The sequence below is a fragment of the Halichoerus grypus genome, chromosome 1, assembly GCF_964656455.1.
Source record: "Halichoerus grypus chromosome 1, mHalGry1.hap1.1, whole genome shotgun sequence".
In the NCBI taxonomy this organism is placed as follows: domain Eukaryota; kingdom Metazoa; phylum Chordata; class Mammalia; order Carnivora; family Phocidae; genus Halichoerus; species Halichoerus grypus.
The window spans coordinates 183,003,810-183,020,560 of NC_135712.1; the positions used below are offsets into that span (position 1 = coordinate 183,003,810).

Here is a 16,751-nt window from a genome sequence, read left to right on the forward strand (position 1 = left end):
CGGTGTAAGAACATGCCTCACGTATACCACCTTAGAAAGAAGCTAGGGTTTTATCAACTGAGTCCCATCAGGAATTGGCTGAAGTCTAGTCCTCAGGGGGTGTTAACTCTCTGGCACTTCCAGCCTGCCTGACAGTGGACCAAGCAAGGTCCAGGAGCCAGCAAGAATTGCAAGTAGTTGCAATTGGAAGCCGTAAAGGTCAATATGCTTGGGAAGAGTGAGTGCCAGGGGTATATGGGAGGAACCCCCACGAGGTCTGCCACAGCCAGTGTATCTACAGAATGGGTAGCAAGGGTGGAAAGTGATATTGGGTAATGTTGGAGAAGTAAGCAAGGGGCCATTTATGTAGCACCTGATGGAAAGCAATTGCTATGTTCTACACTTGGCAGAAACTTATTACCATTTGTTAAGATCACTCTGACTCTTGTACTAGGGATGTATTACTGAGAAGGTGGATATAAGTTGAAGTAGGAATTGTTATGGTGCTGTTGCTACAGTGGAAGACTGGCTTGTAGTGAAAATGGAGAGGAGTGGACAGATATAAATTGCATTTTGTGGGTAGAACTTTCCGGACCTGTTCAATGGCTTGAGTAGATGCAGGGAATGATGGAAATGGAGAATTCAAAGATGTTAAGTTTGAGATGTCTCTACCAACCCAAACAGGAGCTATCTAGTAGGCAGCTGGATATGAGTATGGAGCCAAGAATAGAAGTACATTTGAAAATACAAGTTTGGAAGTCATCAGTATGCAAATGGCATTTAATACCATAGAAATACATGATGTCAGAAGAGAAGAGAAAATTCAGGTAGATGGCAGGGAGATGGGGGAACGCCTATATAGTGACTTCTGTCTTCTCAAAATATCACTGTTGCACTGTTGGTGAGAATGCAAACTGATGCAGCCACTCTGGAGAACAGTATGGAGGTTCCTCAAAATAACATTATTCTGAATGAATCATGGAACTGACCTTGGCTAAGTTCAGGAAAGTTCCCCAGTAGGGGCCGATGGATAGTGGAAAAAGTAGGGGGGACCATGGATTGGCATCTCAATGATCCCAAAAACCTGATAGCAGGGTTCTTGAGCATGAGAGTTTGAATAATAAAGTGGGTGGCTAATGAGAAGTTTATTGCACATTTTGTACCATTTTAATCTTTTAAAATACAAGATTATGGGACACCTGGGTGGCTCAGTCAGTTGAAGGTCTGACTCTTGGTTTCAGCTCAGGTCATGATCTCAGGGTCATGGGATCGAGCCCTGCGTCAGGCTCCACACTCAGCATGGAGTCTGCTTATCCCTCTCCCTTAGCTCCTCCCCACCGCCCTTCCCCGCCCCCTGCTCTCGCTCTCTCCCTCAAAAGTAAATAAAATCTTTAAAAAAAAATACACAATTGAAAAGAAGTGGAAGTAAATATTGTGTCATGGTTACCTAGTCATACTGGACTGTGCCCCCCCTCAACAGTCATAATACACTTCACACTTTCATGGATTAAATTTTGCCTTTATGGCATAGCAATTTAAATCTCTAAATGTTTACTTTGTGACTGTACTTTTCCCTTTCTCTGAAATGGCAGTCATATTGATTCACCTGTCCAAATGTGTAGAGTAGCTTCCTTATGTATTCAGTGTCTGGGCTAAAGCTGGTTACCAAAAGAGAAAGGAAAACCAGCAGACCCATGAGCCAGGTACCCAACTTTCTAGGTTCTGGGATCTTCTACCAGAGAGATACAGGTAGTCAAAATGAAGTGTGGAGAACAAGAATTAAGGACTCATCAACTTGATACTTACTAGAACTGGTAGTAGTTAATGCCACCTCTTCATGTTTACTATTGAAAAACACTTGAACTCTGTCTACCAAAGTTCCAAGTCAAGAAGTTTTAGTATATCTTAGAAGCATAAAATGAAAGGAAAATGTTCTTTTCCCCCCCACTTACATCCATTATATAAAATGCCAAATATCACTTTAAAAAGACAAGCAGATGTTATTTACAGCATTGCTCTGTAGAGTTAGAGATACTAGACCCCTTTTAATTTTTGTATTTGCAAATAATTTGCAAATAAAAAACACAGGCATACAACCAAGATTTTAAAATGGCAAGTCATTTTAAGAACCAAAATAACAGTACTCTAAATCAGTATTTCCCAAGCCTTTTCTTCTTGTTTTTCTTCACCTTATTTGAGGGACAGAACTCATAACAGTAGTACTAGCAGAATGATATAAAGATGGGGCATCCAGGTGGGGTGACAAAGAGAAGGTATTTTCCTACCTCATCTATTCCGTCACTGAGAATCAATCACAGTAAAAATTCCAGTAGATATTTTAAATAATAGTATTGGGGAGTAATCGTGTTGCCTTAGGAAAGCATCTACCTTTTTCTATCAGTTTTGTTTGGAACTAATGGAGCATATAGGAACTAGACTAAGGTGAAAGTGGAAATCTTTGTTCTAATCCCAGATGAGCCCCTTATTAGTGAGATGACCTTCAGCAATTGACTTCGTCTTTGTTTCCTGTCAGATAAAACAATTGATTCTATGGGTTCTACCACCTCTCAGGGTTTTCTAAGATTTAACAGAAAATTCATTTCTTTTTACAAACATTTATCGAGTGCCTAGTATATGCTAGGCTCAGATCTGAACAGAACAAATCCCTTGCTTTCATGGAGCTTACATTTCAATAGGGGTAGATATGTGAAAAATAAAGGAGGAAGGGTCAGGTGGTGTGTGTACGAGCGGAGTTGGGAGTGTTCAGTTTTCCATAAGGTGATTAGGGAAGTCCTGTCTGGAATTTTAATAGTGGCTCGAGTAAAGTGAGTTGTTAGGGCTTCCTTGGCAAAAGACACAGCAAAGACAAAGGCAGTGATGTTGGAAGGGCTTGGCGTGCTTCAGGAACAGCAGTCCGTGAGGCTGGAATAGAGTGAGCTGGTGGAATGGTAGATGAAGTCCAAGAGGTGGGGTTGTGAGGTGTAGATCATTTAAGGAAGGAGTCTGGCTCTCACACCACAGGAGATGGGAAGCCATCTCCTTCTGCTCCGGTTTGAGCAGAAGAGGGATGTCATCTGACTTGTGTTTTAACAGGATCACTCTGGCTACTGTGTGGAGAACAGAATAGGTTACAACCAGTCAAGAGTGAAGAAGGCAGACAAGATAGGCTAGTTTAGACTCCGGTGGTAGTGGTGCACAGTGGTATGTGGTCGGAGTCTAGGTATATTTTGAAGAAGGGACAGGATTTTCTGACGGATTGGATGTGAAGTATGAGAGAGGAGTAGAATAACAAAAGTTTAGGCCAAAGCAAAGCAAACAAAGGAATTACTGATATAAGCAAGCTTGCTTTGGAATTTAAAGAGCATTATGTTAGGTGATATTAACCAGTTCATTTTGTACCAGAGGCCAAATATTTGATAGATTAACATCTTATTCCATTCTACTATGACAGAAGGTATTTCATGTTTTTCACCAACTTTTAATTCTGTGGAACTCACTAGTCAGAGGTCAAGTTACAACAGTGGAAGTTTTTAGTGAGAAAAGATTTTATTATAAGAAACAATGCCATCAGATAAAAATGCAAAAAATTGTGCAATTATGGCAAAATGTTTAAAAATATCTACACATTTGCCCCCAAAGGACTACAGTACTTACTCCATACCTGAGCACTGAACATTGAATGCCATTTGAAACTGTTTCACATAGGGAAGGAATCTGATTCCTTGCACAGCACACCCACTTCTCCTCATGCACCAGTGAAATCAGCCTGATGCCTAAGCATCAACTTTGTAAGATAACAGAAAACGAGGGTGGAAAATAAAGAATACAGTTTCTACTTTCCTATAACATAGTTATACCAAGTCCAGTTTTCAATGTGTAAAAAATATATAGGAAAGTGCTAAATACATTCTTCAAATGCAAAAACAAAGTTCAAGTGGGACTGGCATATGTTAGCCTATATTTTAATTCTGTAGTCCCCATTGTGCCTTTTACTTGTATTCTCATCATACTATGCAAATGTACCTTAAATATCTAAACATATATACCCACACAAATTACTAATCTTAGCTCTCTAGGATCTCTTCTGAAATCATTTTAAAAAGTGGCAAAATATCCCAGTTATATAATTTAAACAAATAGTTCTTCGTACAAAATTCAATATATATTCTACCCTCGTAGCAAATTCTAAACGTTGGCTTTGACACACTATACTTAGATCACACTCCCAATATAAATGGTTATAGCAAAGGATCAACTGTTGTGCAGATGAAGAATTAGCCACAGTATATTATACTCCTATAGATCACACGACACATGTAAATTGTTAACTCACTGTTCTATGTCATGTTTTCAAGTAACACATTTTTCTAAATAAATACAGAAGATTGTCAAAAAGCGGCAGAAAATCTTAGATATTCAACAAAGCTTTCAAAAATAAATTACATGAACATCTCTTGCAAAAGTTAGTTTTGTTTTCTCCTCCCCTCCGCAATGCAACACTGGAAAGATGCTTCAAAACACTCACAGCAAAAGCCCCACAACAACATGTAGATAAAGAAAAACAGAAGAAAAACTAGAGAGAAAAAACAGGTGGTTGACAAAGTTTATAAAGAGATTATAGACATATTATCAAGGCCAATAAGAAACCACATATCCAACTTCCTAAGACTAGATTTTAAAATGTTAATTCTATAAATGCTGTCCACTTTAAATTCTGCTTCAGAAAACGTTCCTTACTTGTAGAGGTCAAGGACAAGCAGTTTGGAAAGTTTCTGAAAAACGAGGTATGTGATGCAAAGAGGCAATGTTTTAAATTTGTTTCACAGTATCACATTACAATTTGTGCAAGAGTTTTTAATACAAACCATGCCAGTTTGTTTTCTTGAAGAGAATCAAAATGCTCTACTTGAGGACAGACTCTGGGCTATCCCTATATCCTTTATCAATTATTCTAGGCATAGTAAAAAACAAGTTACTGATCCAAATATCCACCTTAGGTTATTACAAACGAGTTGGTTTGTCCTTTATAGTACTATTACCTTTATATTACTATTATTGATTGTTAGAAATTCATCCACTCAATATGAAAAGTGATTTAGTACCTACAATGCTATGGTTCTACTCACTCACCCTTTCCTTCTCAATCACCTTCAGCTAGAACAAGGTTTTCAATGTAAAAATATACATTACTATTAAGTGCAAAAACGAGAAAACAAAAAAAAAGTGAGGTTTTAATGGTCATATGTAACTTAAAAGCCATTAAATTAGACCACTGCAGGAGTTTTAGGTTTTTAGAAAACAAAATTGTAAAAGCAGGTATAAAACTTCACATTATGCTCTGTGCAGAAGAGAAATAAGTTACCTTTCACTGTACCGATAATGAGGGGATGGGGGGGGAAGATGGGAAAGGAGGTAGGGCAACAAAATGGCCCGTGTTAGTGCAAACTGAGTGTCATGTTCTCATTAGTCTAAAACTGAGTCCAGTTAGAGATCTTGCTATCATGTAAGCAGAGAATCTTGTGAAATCATAGGAGTTCAACAGGTAAAGTACTATGCCACGAAACCAGCATACCAACTTGAAAGGTAAGCACAGGCTCAGACAATTTAAACCTATCTAGAAAGACACATGAATTCACTTATACTAGCACCAGCCACCTGTGAATGTAAGCCCTTTTCGGGATTTGTAAATAATGAGACAGTGTGAGCACTTGAAAAAGTTATCAACAACAACAAAAAAAACTGCTACCCTAAAACTTTAGCTTAACTTAAAGTTACATGGGAAATATGAAACAATCAGACTAAAAGCTCTTTCTCAGACATATTTGTTTTCCTTCAACCTACGCTAAAAACACATTTAAATCTCAGTACACTTGAAAACAGTACACAAATATATATATAGAATGAGGATCTAAGTTAGTGCTTCTCTGTGTTGGAGAGGTCACAGCTAAAGTCCTAGTGATATTGCCTCAAATTTTTACCCGTATTTAAAATAAAAAGTCACATCAGACTAGTTTGGATGTCTCTAACCATAATACCCTAACTGCTCTTATAAGAGTGCATAGTTGTTGATTCATCTGGTATCTCAGTGATGAATTATCACAAAATTCTAGAATGAAAATGATTACTTTTATACCAGAAAAAAAAAAGGCTGATAATTGCACTTTGTTACCTTTTGCTTAATGAAATGAAAACATCACAAGGATGAAAAGAAATCACTCCCTACACCGTAATCTTTAAGAGCACCCATTGCCATGTACAAACTCTCTCAGCTTCTTAAATACTGCCAGCACTTCTTGGATCATGAAAGACTTAAGTTTCCCCAAGCACAAGATGCCAGTGAGCTCACTTAAGGCCTGCTACTCATTAAAGTACTTTCTGAAGACACTGAGGATAGAGTTTAGCAACAGCACATTCAAAATGCCGGCCAAGGTCCCAGAGCCTGTCTGGGGTCTCGTATACTTTCATCCATTGGTCAGTGATGTCATCATATTGGTAAAGGGAATTTTTCCTGCTGGTTCTGAAGACATGTTCTTCAACGGTCACTTGAGTAGCTCGAACAAATAAATGCAGTTTATTCTGGAAAAGTACCAGTTTAAGGTACGGATTTATGGACTCATCACATGGAAAGTCCTTCTTCCGAGTCCATTTATTTAGCTCAATATCATAGGCTTCTACAGTAAACATACGTTGATGATTTCCACAGGTTCCAGCTATGTAGTAGATAGAGTCCTTGTATACAGCTGCTAAGCCCTGGATTCTAGGCACAGTCATGGGGGTTAAAAAACCCCAGTAGTCTTTTTGAGGCTCATAGAAGAGGAAAAATTCTCCTAAAAAAAAAAAAAAAGAAAGAAAGGAAAACAAGAAAATGTACATTTACATGTTTCTTTTTGGTTATATGTTGAAAAGTGTAATTTTCCGAATATTTCACTTTCTATTTCTTGTATAATCTCCAGAGATACATTATATAGTATAAAATAGCCTAAAATTTCTTAATTCCATGGCAGAACATAACATAATAGTCAACCTGAATTAGAGGGTTTGTAATAGGGAGGTATAAGGAGTTACTTTGGCTTGAAGGCAGAATAATAGTTGAGAGCTTGGCTCCATTTATTCTATACACTTGTATATTTCAGAAAAATATATTTTAAGCCAGCTCTAAAAAAGCACTATCACTAATGGTTAGCTGGTAGGATCAAAGTATGCGTACAGCTTCATCATGAATAGGCCGCTACACATTTATGTGCTAATTATTAAGTTAGAAAATAGCACATGGAATTGTTCAGATTTATGTCTATGGGCCACTAATACATTTACTTTAGTGCTGCTATAATGCAAAGATAAATACTTAAGAGGAGAAAGCATGGCTTTAATATGATAGAAAACACAGTTCATGGAGTTGACTTTGGGTCACTTTCAATTCTATTTTGATGATAAAAGGGCGTGCTGAGTCAGACTGCCTATATAAAAATGTTCAAAATAATTAAATTAGTGAAGATTTACAAGAATTTCATTAGTTATAACATTTGTATGAAATCCTTGATTTAAAAATCTGGATCTTTTAGGAACAGATTAAATGATACTCCAATAGCCACATATAGTACAGCATAAGCCTCTAACTATTTATGTCAACTTTATTTATATAAAGAGGCTTTGTTTAGATTAGAAATACCTACTTCTAAATTGAGCTTCCCCTTCAAAACTGTTTTGAACTAGATTTACTCTTATCTACAAATTTAACTGCCTACTTAATAATAGTGACACTATAATTTGAATTTTTCTTAGAAGAGCTTGTTAAACCACCAGGTTTTGGTTGTACATTACCTTCCCTCATTGACTTTTAACAGGATTCTTAAAAAGACAATAGAAAATAAAAGTTTCTAACATGGACTACCTCTCTACAAATTTCTTATAAAAAGATGACTCACAAAAAAAGTTAATTTTTAAAATCTAAAGTCCTCTTAATAACTTAAACCAGACAGGCAATTAAGAAAACTTTTAGAGCCTCAGATTCCTCTTATATAAAATATAACCTTGGATTAAGCAATGTTCATTCTAGCCCTGAAATTCTATTAATTTGTTGTTACTTTGCTTTATTATTTACATTAATGCATAACCTTTACCTTCCAATTGGAAGTCTTTTAATTGATTCTATCAACTGGTTAGTCAGCAAGACCAAAATATATGTAGCAAAGCGTCATCATATTGAATGATATAACCTATCCAACCATACTGGACAGATTATACATCCAGTCTTATATTCCATTATTCAGCAAGACCAACAAACCTAATCATGCCCGTGCTTCTATTTAACTAAAATAAAGTATCACTACCTAGTGATACTCCTTTTGGAGAATTAACTTGATATTGAAGTTTAAACAAATGCGTTCAGGCATTTTGGGTCAAATAAAAGATGAGAGCAAAGAACATATTCCTCTAAATGGTATAAGAGCTAAAAAAAATCATGTGTATTTACACAGGAATCGTCCCTTTTTTCTTGTTTTATTAAAGTAATAGTGTGAGGAAAACATATATAAGCAATTAAGAAACCCAAAAGAGGAATAAGGATGTTGGTATTATCATCACTGTTTTCAACATTCAAGCAACTAAAATGTTTAAGAAACCAAACACAGGGAAAACATTAGTTATCACTAATTAGAACCGTGGATCAAGTATCTTATTTATACTTACTTGGTCCTTCTTTCTACTCCTACTACATGATCTTTGCCAGAATACTAGCCTTCAACAGTTTAAACAAAAAAATTTTTAAAGCTAAGTATATTAGATAGTCCCTCTTATAATAGCAAATGTAAAGAAAAAGGTAACATCTCACATCTTTTCGGTGAAAAAACTTGAAAACATATTATGGAAGGTATCATATGCTGCAGTGAAATTAAAATCTAAAGACTGTAATTTCAAACTCTTTATAATTAAGTTTCATAACCTTTGCAATCATAAGGCTTATCACAAAATTCTTTGTCTTTTTTCTCTTTTAAACTAATCCCGTAAGTTCCATAAAAAGTAGCTGCTACAACGTCTCTTGATTATGTATTACTGAAGAGTAAAACAGTCTTGTATCAAGCTTAGAGTCTTAAAAATGGCTCTGAATGTCCTCCCAAAATGCTGAACTAGGATTCACTAAATTATGTTTTCAAAAATACTTATCCTCCATGATGTCAAAACACAGTAAGAACATAAAAAACTTACAGGATCATTTTAGTAACTTAAAGATGCCTGCCTTTTTTGATTCAAAAGTTTATTGCCTTTATACATGCTTTAAAGAACAGACTGTTGCAACAAACAGTTTATGATAAGAAAGCCAGAGGAGTCTCAATTAAGAACAAACATCTGTTTTAGTGTAAGTAAGGAAACCACGTTAGACCTGCACCTACCCTGTAAAACATAGATCTTCTCTCGGTACTCCACAGCGTTATGAAACTCCATCGCAACAGGCATTGCGCAAACGCTGCTCCAGCAGTTCTCTCTGCTGTCATAGCACTCCACGGATTTCAGTGAGTTTCTCCCGTCACCTTCATAAACACGACCTCCAATTGCATACATCTTACCACAGCAATACACCAGTTTGCAGCCTATTCTGGCTCGCAGCAAGGGGGGTTTGGAAAGCCACCTATTGGTGGAATGGTCATACATCCAGAAATCATTTTCTGCCTTATGGTCGATGGAGACCTCGCTGCTGCTGGGCCGGTACCCTCCTGCAATGTAAATGTCATTATCTGGTGATACAAGAATCCCAACTTCTCTTAGATCATTTGGTGGTTTGCATAGCTTAAACACTCTTCCTGTGACTATATCTAGACAAGGCACTGTTTGCTTCTTTCCTGAGTGTTTGTGGGCAGCATCAAAACATATGATCATTTCAGATGCAGTCATTCCAAGTCTCTGGGTGCAGCCATTGGTATTGGATGGGCCCTTTTCTACATAGCTTTTGGCTATAGCCTGTGCAAACTGAGGTGGAATTTTCTCTATAAAGGCATCTTCCATCAGAGGAAAACGTATGCATTTGGCAAAAATTTCTGGAAGATGCGCTTCTCTTTCATTCTGTTCATGTTCAAACCACCTTACGATGCTTTCATAAACATGCTCTTCTCGGGCTACATTTAAATCATCACTGTCTAGGATACTTATCAGTTGATCTTTTGTCAACTGGAGAAACTCTTGTTCTTTGGTGACACACAGGAACTTTTTACGAATGTATTCTTTTGATCGATCTCCGAGTTCCTGATGACCATAATGATCAGCAAAGATGAAGACCCCAATAGAATTCTGTGGGTCTAAATGACTGATCATGTACTTAGCACATTGGTCTTGGATGGAAGGAATCTGGAAGATGCTAGCTGCAGTGAACAAGGCTTGAACATTGGCCTCTGTCAGAACCACTCTGGAGGTGTAGGCGTAGTTCAACACTAAATCCATTGATTCAGCTTCAACACCAACTATTCGAACTTCTTTTTGAGTACTTTCTGTAAGGCCACTAGTGAACATGGATCTAGGAAGGAAAGAGTGGTTAATAGTATATGTGCACTCCAAATAAAAATTATTGTGACAAGTTTTTTAAAGTATTCAGTTACCACAAAGATAACCTTGGAGACTGAAAAATACTTCCTAATGTGTTTCCTGATATTCTGAATGGGGGTAAAAGCTGATCATCTAGCATAAGAATTCAATCTAGCTAATCTCAAAAATTCTATTCTCAGGGCCAGTCCGCTTTTTTTCTTTTTCATTTTTTTAAAATTTAAATTCAATTAGCCAACATATAGTGTATCATTAGTTTCAGACATGGAGTTCAATAATTCATCAGTTGCATATAACACCCAGTGCTCATCATATCACATCCGCTTTATGCCAACACTGAAAAAAAGAGAGTATACCTAATTAAAGCACACTGAAAGATGGCATGGAATATTCCAGGACACCTTATTTTCCTTGGAGCCCCTATCCAGGCTTCTGGTCCAGTTGCCTTATGGACTTGAGATCTTAACTCACCAGACTAATCAGAAAATTTAATACCTATAGGTGTCAATGTGACACATTAGCATATATAGACCATCTGATTAAACTCTTCATGTCCCAGTGGAAATGTACAAGGCAACTTGTCCCTGAAATATATCTTTAAAAATTTGATCTCAGAAAGACAAGATGTTCTTCAGAAGTTCATATTCTCTACCTACTTCCTTTTAAAACTATGATCTTTTGAATGCTTCCTTAATCATTATAAGGAATATAAAAAACATCACTTCAGGGGTGCCTGGGTGGCTCAGTCGTTAAGTGTCTGTCCTCGGCTTGGGTCATGATCCTGGGGTCCTGAGATCGAGCCCCGTGTCAAGGGCTCCCTGCTCCGCGGGAAGCCTGCATCTCCCTCCCACTCCCCCTGCTTGTGTTCCCTCTCTCACTCTCTCTCTCTCTCTCTCAAATAAAATCTTTAAAAAAATAAAAAAAAAAAGAGCCACTTCACTTTCTCTTGGACATTTTGAAAACCTTTACGTAAAGAAATATACTCAATTTTCTCAAAGCTACCATATTTTACCTATGTATATCTGAATATAAATAAAGATTATAGTAGGGTTAATAGAATGCCTACTTCTAAAGAGAGTTTAAGAATTAATTGATGCTTTGGAGATAATGGTTTTGAAAATCCCAAGCTTTTGCCTTTGAAAGCAAATTTATTTATTTATATACTTACTTAATTCTAATTGAAAATATCTGTGCATTTATGGGACTTTCTTGGGCAAAACATTAAGTAGCCAAAAGCCTGGCTCTGTATTTTAGTATTAGTCCTTTATATATATCATTTGCCTCCCCCCCCTTTAAGGTTTCTTTCTAGGCTATTCTTAAAATTAAATATAAAAATCAAATCAAAGTTCTTTTAAAAAGCCTTTTGGGAAAAGGGTTGCGTGCTCTAGGGTGCTTACTAAATGTCTGTTGAAGAAACTGACCTGACATTGGTGATAAAGTTCTTTATACAGATCCAGACCCCTCTCATTTTGAAGTGCTAGGTTATAAAATAAATATATCCTTAAACAGTTAATTTTAAAATACAATGAGAAACATGGGGATACACATGGGTACAAGGATCCAGCTTGCTACCTGGATGAACCATCTCTGAGTCCTACTCTGACTTTTACAACATAAATTTTAAGCTTAATATCACACAGGCTTTTTTTCATGATTGAAAACTAGATCTCCCAATGTATGAGCTGGTTTTCCATTTCAGGTGCTGAAAAACACAGCTATACATACATCTACCAATTAAAAAGAAAAATAAAGCCCTTCATTAGGCAAAGATTAACTCCCAAAGGAGAACATTACCACATACCCCTTTATCATGGGAACTCTACTGACTTGAATAGGCTGGCCTCACACACAGGAGCAGTGTGACACTTTATGAGCTCTCCTCTGTTCTAACAGGATCCTTCTGTAAATGCCACATAAAGATGGATCATTTCCTCACACAAAATCCTGAGCAGCAGAAAGTTTCCAATAATCATGCAAATTTTAATTCTGACAAGTCACTGGGATCATGAAACAGCCATGCCAGATTTCAAGCTATTTTTATTTTTTTCCACCAGTGATGCAAGACTTAGAAACTATTAAGTACGTCTTCCTAGATCTCACATAAGGAGCAGCATCAGTGCCAAGAAACTTCTGTACAAAAACCTCTAGCAAGAGATAAGAACCTAATCCTTGAGTTTTTTAGCCAAATACCTTCATCTGAATTCATGTATCTTATGCTTAGGAAGTTTTCTAACCATTTCCTTAATTTCTTGTAATTAAGAAAATCTGTAGCATACTTCTTTTAAAGTGATTTGTCTAAGTCTTCAAACTAATTTTAATTACAAGCCAGAGTATAAAATTTCAGTAAAATACAGGCATTTTTACTTTCAAGTTTCAATTTTTTTTAAACTATTCAAATCTAATATACAATAGAAACTTCTCAAAGGCAACTTTAAAGGGACCTACTCTTGTTCATTAAAAGTCCTAACAGTGACTAAGAAGCCTGACTTGGAATCAAATCTAGCCTCTGCCACTTAGTAGTTAGATGATTTAGGTAGGTCATTTAACTTCCCCAAACCTCAGTTTTTCACATGTAAAATGGGAATAACTGTGCAGAGACAGAATGGTAAAGATATATAAAGCAATATATGTAAAGTAAGCTTAGCCCAGAACTTGGTAAGTAGTAATTATGACATATATTTAAATGCACAGATGAACTAACCATATCTAATGAATAGTCTGGATAAGCGAATCCCACCAGTAGTTTCCATTACCAGGCCAAACTTCATACCTTCTGTGTATATGAGTTTCTTCTTTTTTTCCTTCCAGCTCACTCCCTTGTGATGGTTAATACTTAACAGTCCAATGACCTATCCCTAGGCAAGTCTAAATGGTTACATCATAAGCATCAGACTGAAGTGACTATATTTAACCCAGTATTCTGAGAAAGAGGAACCAGAAACTACTGTCTGGAACATTATGCTGCTATATGCCCTGTAAAGGTAAGCACCTTCAAAAGAAAAAAACAAAAACAAAAAAACACCTTTAGAGTGTAGTTGAGATGATCTCACTGTCATTCAGGCACCATTTTTGAACACCAAAAGGCTTAAAAAAGTGAGCACTTGAAACAAAAGAAGTTAAATTCAAGCAGGAAATTGTCTTTATCAGTGATCTCTTCTCAAAGTATGAAATTCTTTGTTAAACCCCAGTTTTGAAATTTTACTGTTCCAACGTTTTGATACACAAAGAAGAATTTAATGAAAATGAAAGCTTAAAAACACTTCTGGAAATCATGGAAATAATCATTAATCTGAAGCCCAAGATACATTCATTCATTTTTATTTCATTGCTTTAACCCCCATGGCATTAAAACAATCTACTGAATGGTAATTTGTTTTCAGAAGAATGCACTATTATGTTTTAAATTCTAAGAGTTACAGTCACCAGAGAACTACGCCTCATGGATGAATTTTTGGAACAAATTCGGTATCAGCACCGTCCACTAAAACTTTCAGTGATGGAAATGCTCTATAACTGGGCTGTACAACTGGCAGCTACTACCTACATGTGGCTACTGGGCACTTTAAATGTCGTTAGTTTGCCTGAGGAACTGAATTTTTAATTTTATTTAATTTAAAACAATGACTGAGCAGCACAAGTCTAGATTTTGTAGTTATATACCTGAAACAAACAAAAATATACTCACTAACTTAAAAATCAACGACCTGAATTCTATAAGAACCCGTCAAGTCAAAAACCAGGGCTCAATAAATAGGGCCTGTTACTCATTTTCAGGAAACAAACTCATTGGTTTGATTTAATTGTCTCATTTCCGTTTTATAATCAAGTGGGCAACCCTGAGGGATAAAGAAAGGGAACTCGATGAAGATATCAACAGAAGTTTCTACCATCATCATACCTGAAGTAAGGGCTGATTGCAGCAAGAACGTTTCTATGACAGGAAAATGTTTTCCCGTGATCCACTTCCACTACAATGTCTGTCAACTGTCCTTCATCGTACATTGTTTTGAGTTGCTTAAGAATACTGCACGCATGCAAGGGGTCCATGGCATCGTTGGCTGTGTCTGAAGATGGAATCCCATTCGGTGTTGGGGAAGACTTACTTAAATCTAGGAGAAAAATCGTACAACCACAAGAAGTTCGGAGCCAGTTACGGCGTTCACGCTTCCCCCCCACCCCCCGTACTCCCCGCCTACAAAAATACATACATGTATATATACACCACCAAATGGGGCCGCGGGGTGAGATCTGGGAGAGAGAAAGAGCTGCGATGCAAGTTCAAACCCCAGCTTGCTCCTCCGGAGCCCGGCGAGCCCGATGCCCCGTGCTCGCGGAGGGACTGTGCAGGCAGAACAGGCGCGGTGTCTGCGGCGACTCCGCCGGGAGCCAGAACGTCCCAGCCAAGAGCGGAGGGCAGAAGCCTCACGAGGGAAGCTCGATGGATGGCGGCCGCCAGTGCCCCCCTCAACCGCCTGCTGAACTGGTCAAAGTGGCGGCGGGTACCCGGCCTCCCCATCGCTGCCCGGCCGGACCGCCCACCGCCCTCCACGCCATCCATCCTCCCTCCCCTCATCCCTCTCCACCTCCCCATCCTTCTCTCCGGCTCTTCATCGCCACCTCCTCAGCTCGCAACCTGAGCCTGGACCCCGGCCCACCTCCCCCGCAACACACCTCCCTAGCCACCACTAGACCCACCTGCCGACGCGGCCATTTCTCCACGGGGCCCCGGCTCCAGCTATTTAAAGAGGAAATGTCATTTCGCTTCTCTCGCTCCCGGGTTCCGGCTCTTCTAAGCTTCACCTGGCCAATGGGGTGGCCTATGCATCCGGCTCCGCCCCTAGCCTCCGAGTTCCGTGTTCCGATTGGCCATGGTGTGCGCAAGGCCTTTCGGGAAGTGTAGTTTTATTGCCCCCGCTCCCGCGTGGTCCGAGTAGGGCGGAGGCCTACGCCGGTGATTCTTATTGGCTGGTTGTGGCGGAGGTGGAGAGCTGGGAACTCGCCAGCCTGTGTCTGTGGGGCGCGCAGTGCCTGCCGGGAGAGGTAGTCTTCTGGCTGAGGAGAGCTGTCATTCTGAGGGGCTAGGGTAGGGAAAGCTCTTGAAGTGCAAATTTCCCCATTTTCGGCCTCTCTCCAGGGCCCCGGTTCTTTATTTATTTATTTATTTTTTACCTTGTTCTTCATTCCCTAAACCTCTCGCCAGTGACTAGTTTCTGGTATGAAAACGGACTCTGCGTGAGGGCTGTGAAACCAGAAAAATTTGGAAATGGACAAGAGGGCTGTTGTCCAAAAATGCGAAGGAAATCTGACACTCCACCCTGAAGTAAAATATCAGGAGGCCCAAAAGCAAGCCATCTCTGATGAGTCACCTGTGACACCCAATTGAAATAGCATCGCCTTGGCCGAGAGCTCTGGTTTCTACAGATTAATTTGGTCTGGTTACAACGGCTGCTCAGGATCTTTAACTCCCACTCATGCCTTGCTTTTCTCCAACACCCAGAGAACACCTGTTCCACTTTTAAGAGCGCGTGAACAGTATAGAAGGATTCAAGATGCTTTCCTTTTTTGCTCCTGGGAACTGGATACTAAATAGTCTGAGATTTCCTTTGAAGAAATATTGGAGGGTGCCTGAGCCTGAACCAGGCATCCTTACTGAAGCCCTGGTTCTTTCCTTACTAAATATGTGAACTTAGATAAGACCTTTTAATTCTTGAGCACTTAGGTCCTTCACCTGTACCATGTGAATAATGATTACTATTCCATCTGCCTCATAGGCTGCAAGCTTTTTGAAAGAAAGCAGAAATTTTACTGTTGGCATGTTTTGATTTACTTGTGTTGTATTTCTAGCATGTAACAGGGTGCCTGGCACATTATAGATACTTAATATTTTATAATAAATGTAAGGCACAGATGAGCTAACATTGGAAATGCTGTTTGTAGACCACTGAAATGTAAGTATCAGTGAATTGGAAGGAATTTTTAGTAAAGATATAGTTAGTCTGTGTGCATAGCTTTTCTAACACTGAAAAGATCAAACAGTTGAGCTTCTTGATAAAGGATTTGGAATTTAAGTTGTGATTGAAAAAGACAGAGAATGATGAAAAACAATCCAGCTCTCCTAGCTCCGCTGAAAACTTTAGCGCTCAGAATACTGTAATTCCAGTCAAGTTAACAAGAATTGGTGTTTCCTTGGGGCTGGGATATACGAACACCGATATACACTGTGTCTACACCCAGACTGTACC

The 16,751-nt window shown here is 38.4% G+C and overlaps 1 protein-coding gene across 2 annotated transcripts; it reads right to left on the reverse strand.

The window, feature by feature from the left end:
* Positions 1 to 3,502: 3,502 nt before the first annotated feature.
* On the reverse strand, positions 3,503 to 15,295 carry KBTBD8 (kelch repeat and BTB domain containing 8). Of its 2 annotated transcripts, none has more exons than XM_036074648.2 (4): positions 15,205 to 15,295; positions 14,408 to 14,618; positions 9,369 to 10,483; positions 3,503 to 6,806 (listed from the first exon to the last, which is right to left on the reverse strand). In XM_036074648.2, the coding sequence occupies exons 1-4, from the start codon at positions 15,218 to 15,220 to the stop codon at positions 6,343 to 6,345; spliced, it is 1,806 nt and encodes a 601-aa protein (XP_035930541.1). In that variant the 5' UTR covers positions 15,221 to 15,295; the 3' UTR covers positions 3,503 to 6,342. The 2 variants fall into 2 exon arrangements, with proteins under 2 accessions (XP_035930541.1, XP_035930542.1); XM_036074649.2 differs by lacking the exon at positions 15,205 to 15,295 and adding an exon at positions 14,718 to 14,973.
* Between the last annotated feature and the right edge of the window lie 1,456 nt (positions 15,296 to 16,751).

What these genes read in the sequence shown, in the direction of transcription:
- KBTBD8 (XM_036074648.2), bottom strand. An exon ending in GCAATCAGCCCTTACTTCAG is followed by an intron (nt 10,484 to 14,407) that starts GTATGATGATGG and finishes TTTCCTTCCTAG; the next exon opens with ATCCATGTTCACTAGTGGCC. An exon ending in GAAGATCTATGTTTTACAGG is followed by an intron (nt 6,807 to 9,368) that starts GTAGGTGCAGGT and finishes TTTTTTTTTTAG; the next exon opens with GAGAATTTTTCCTCTTCTAT.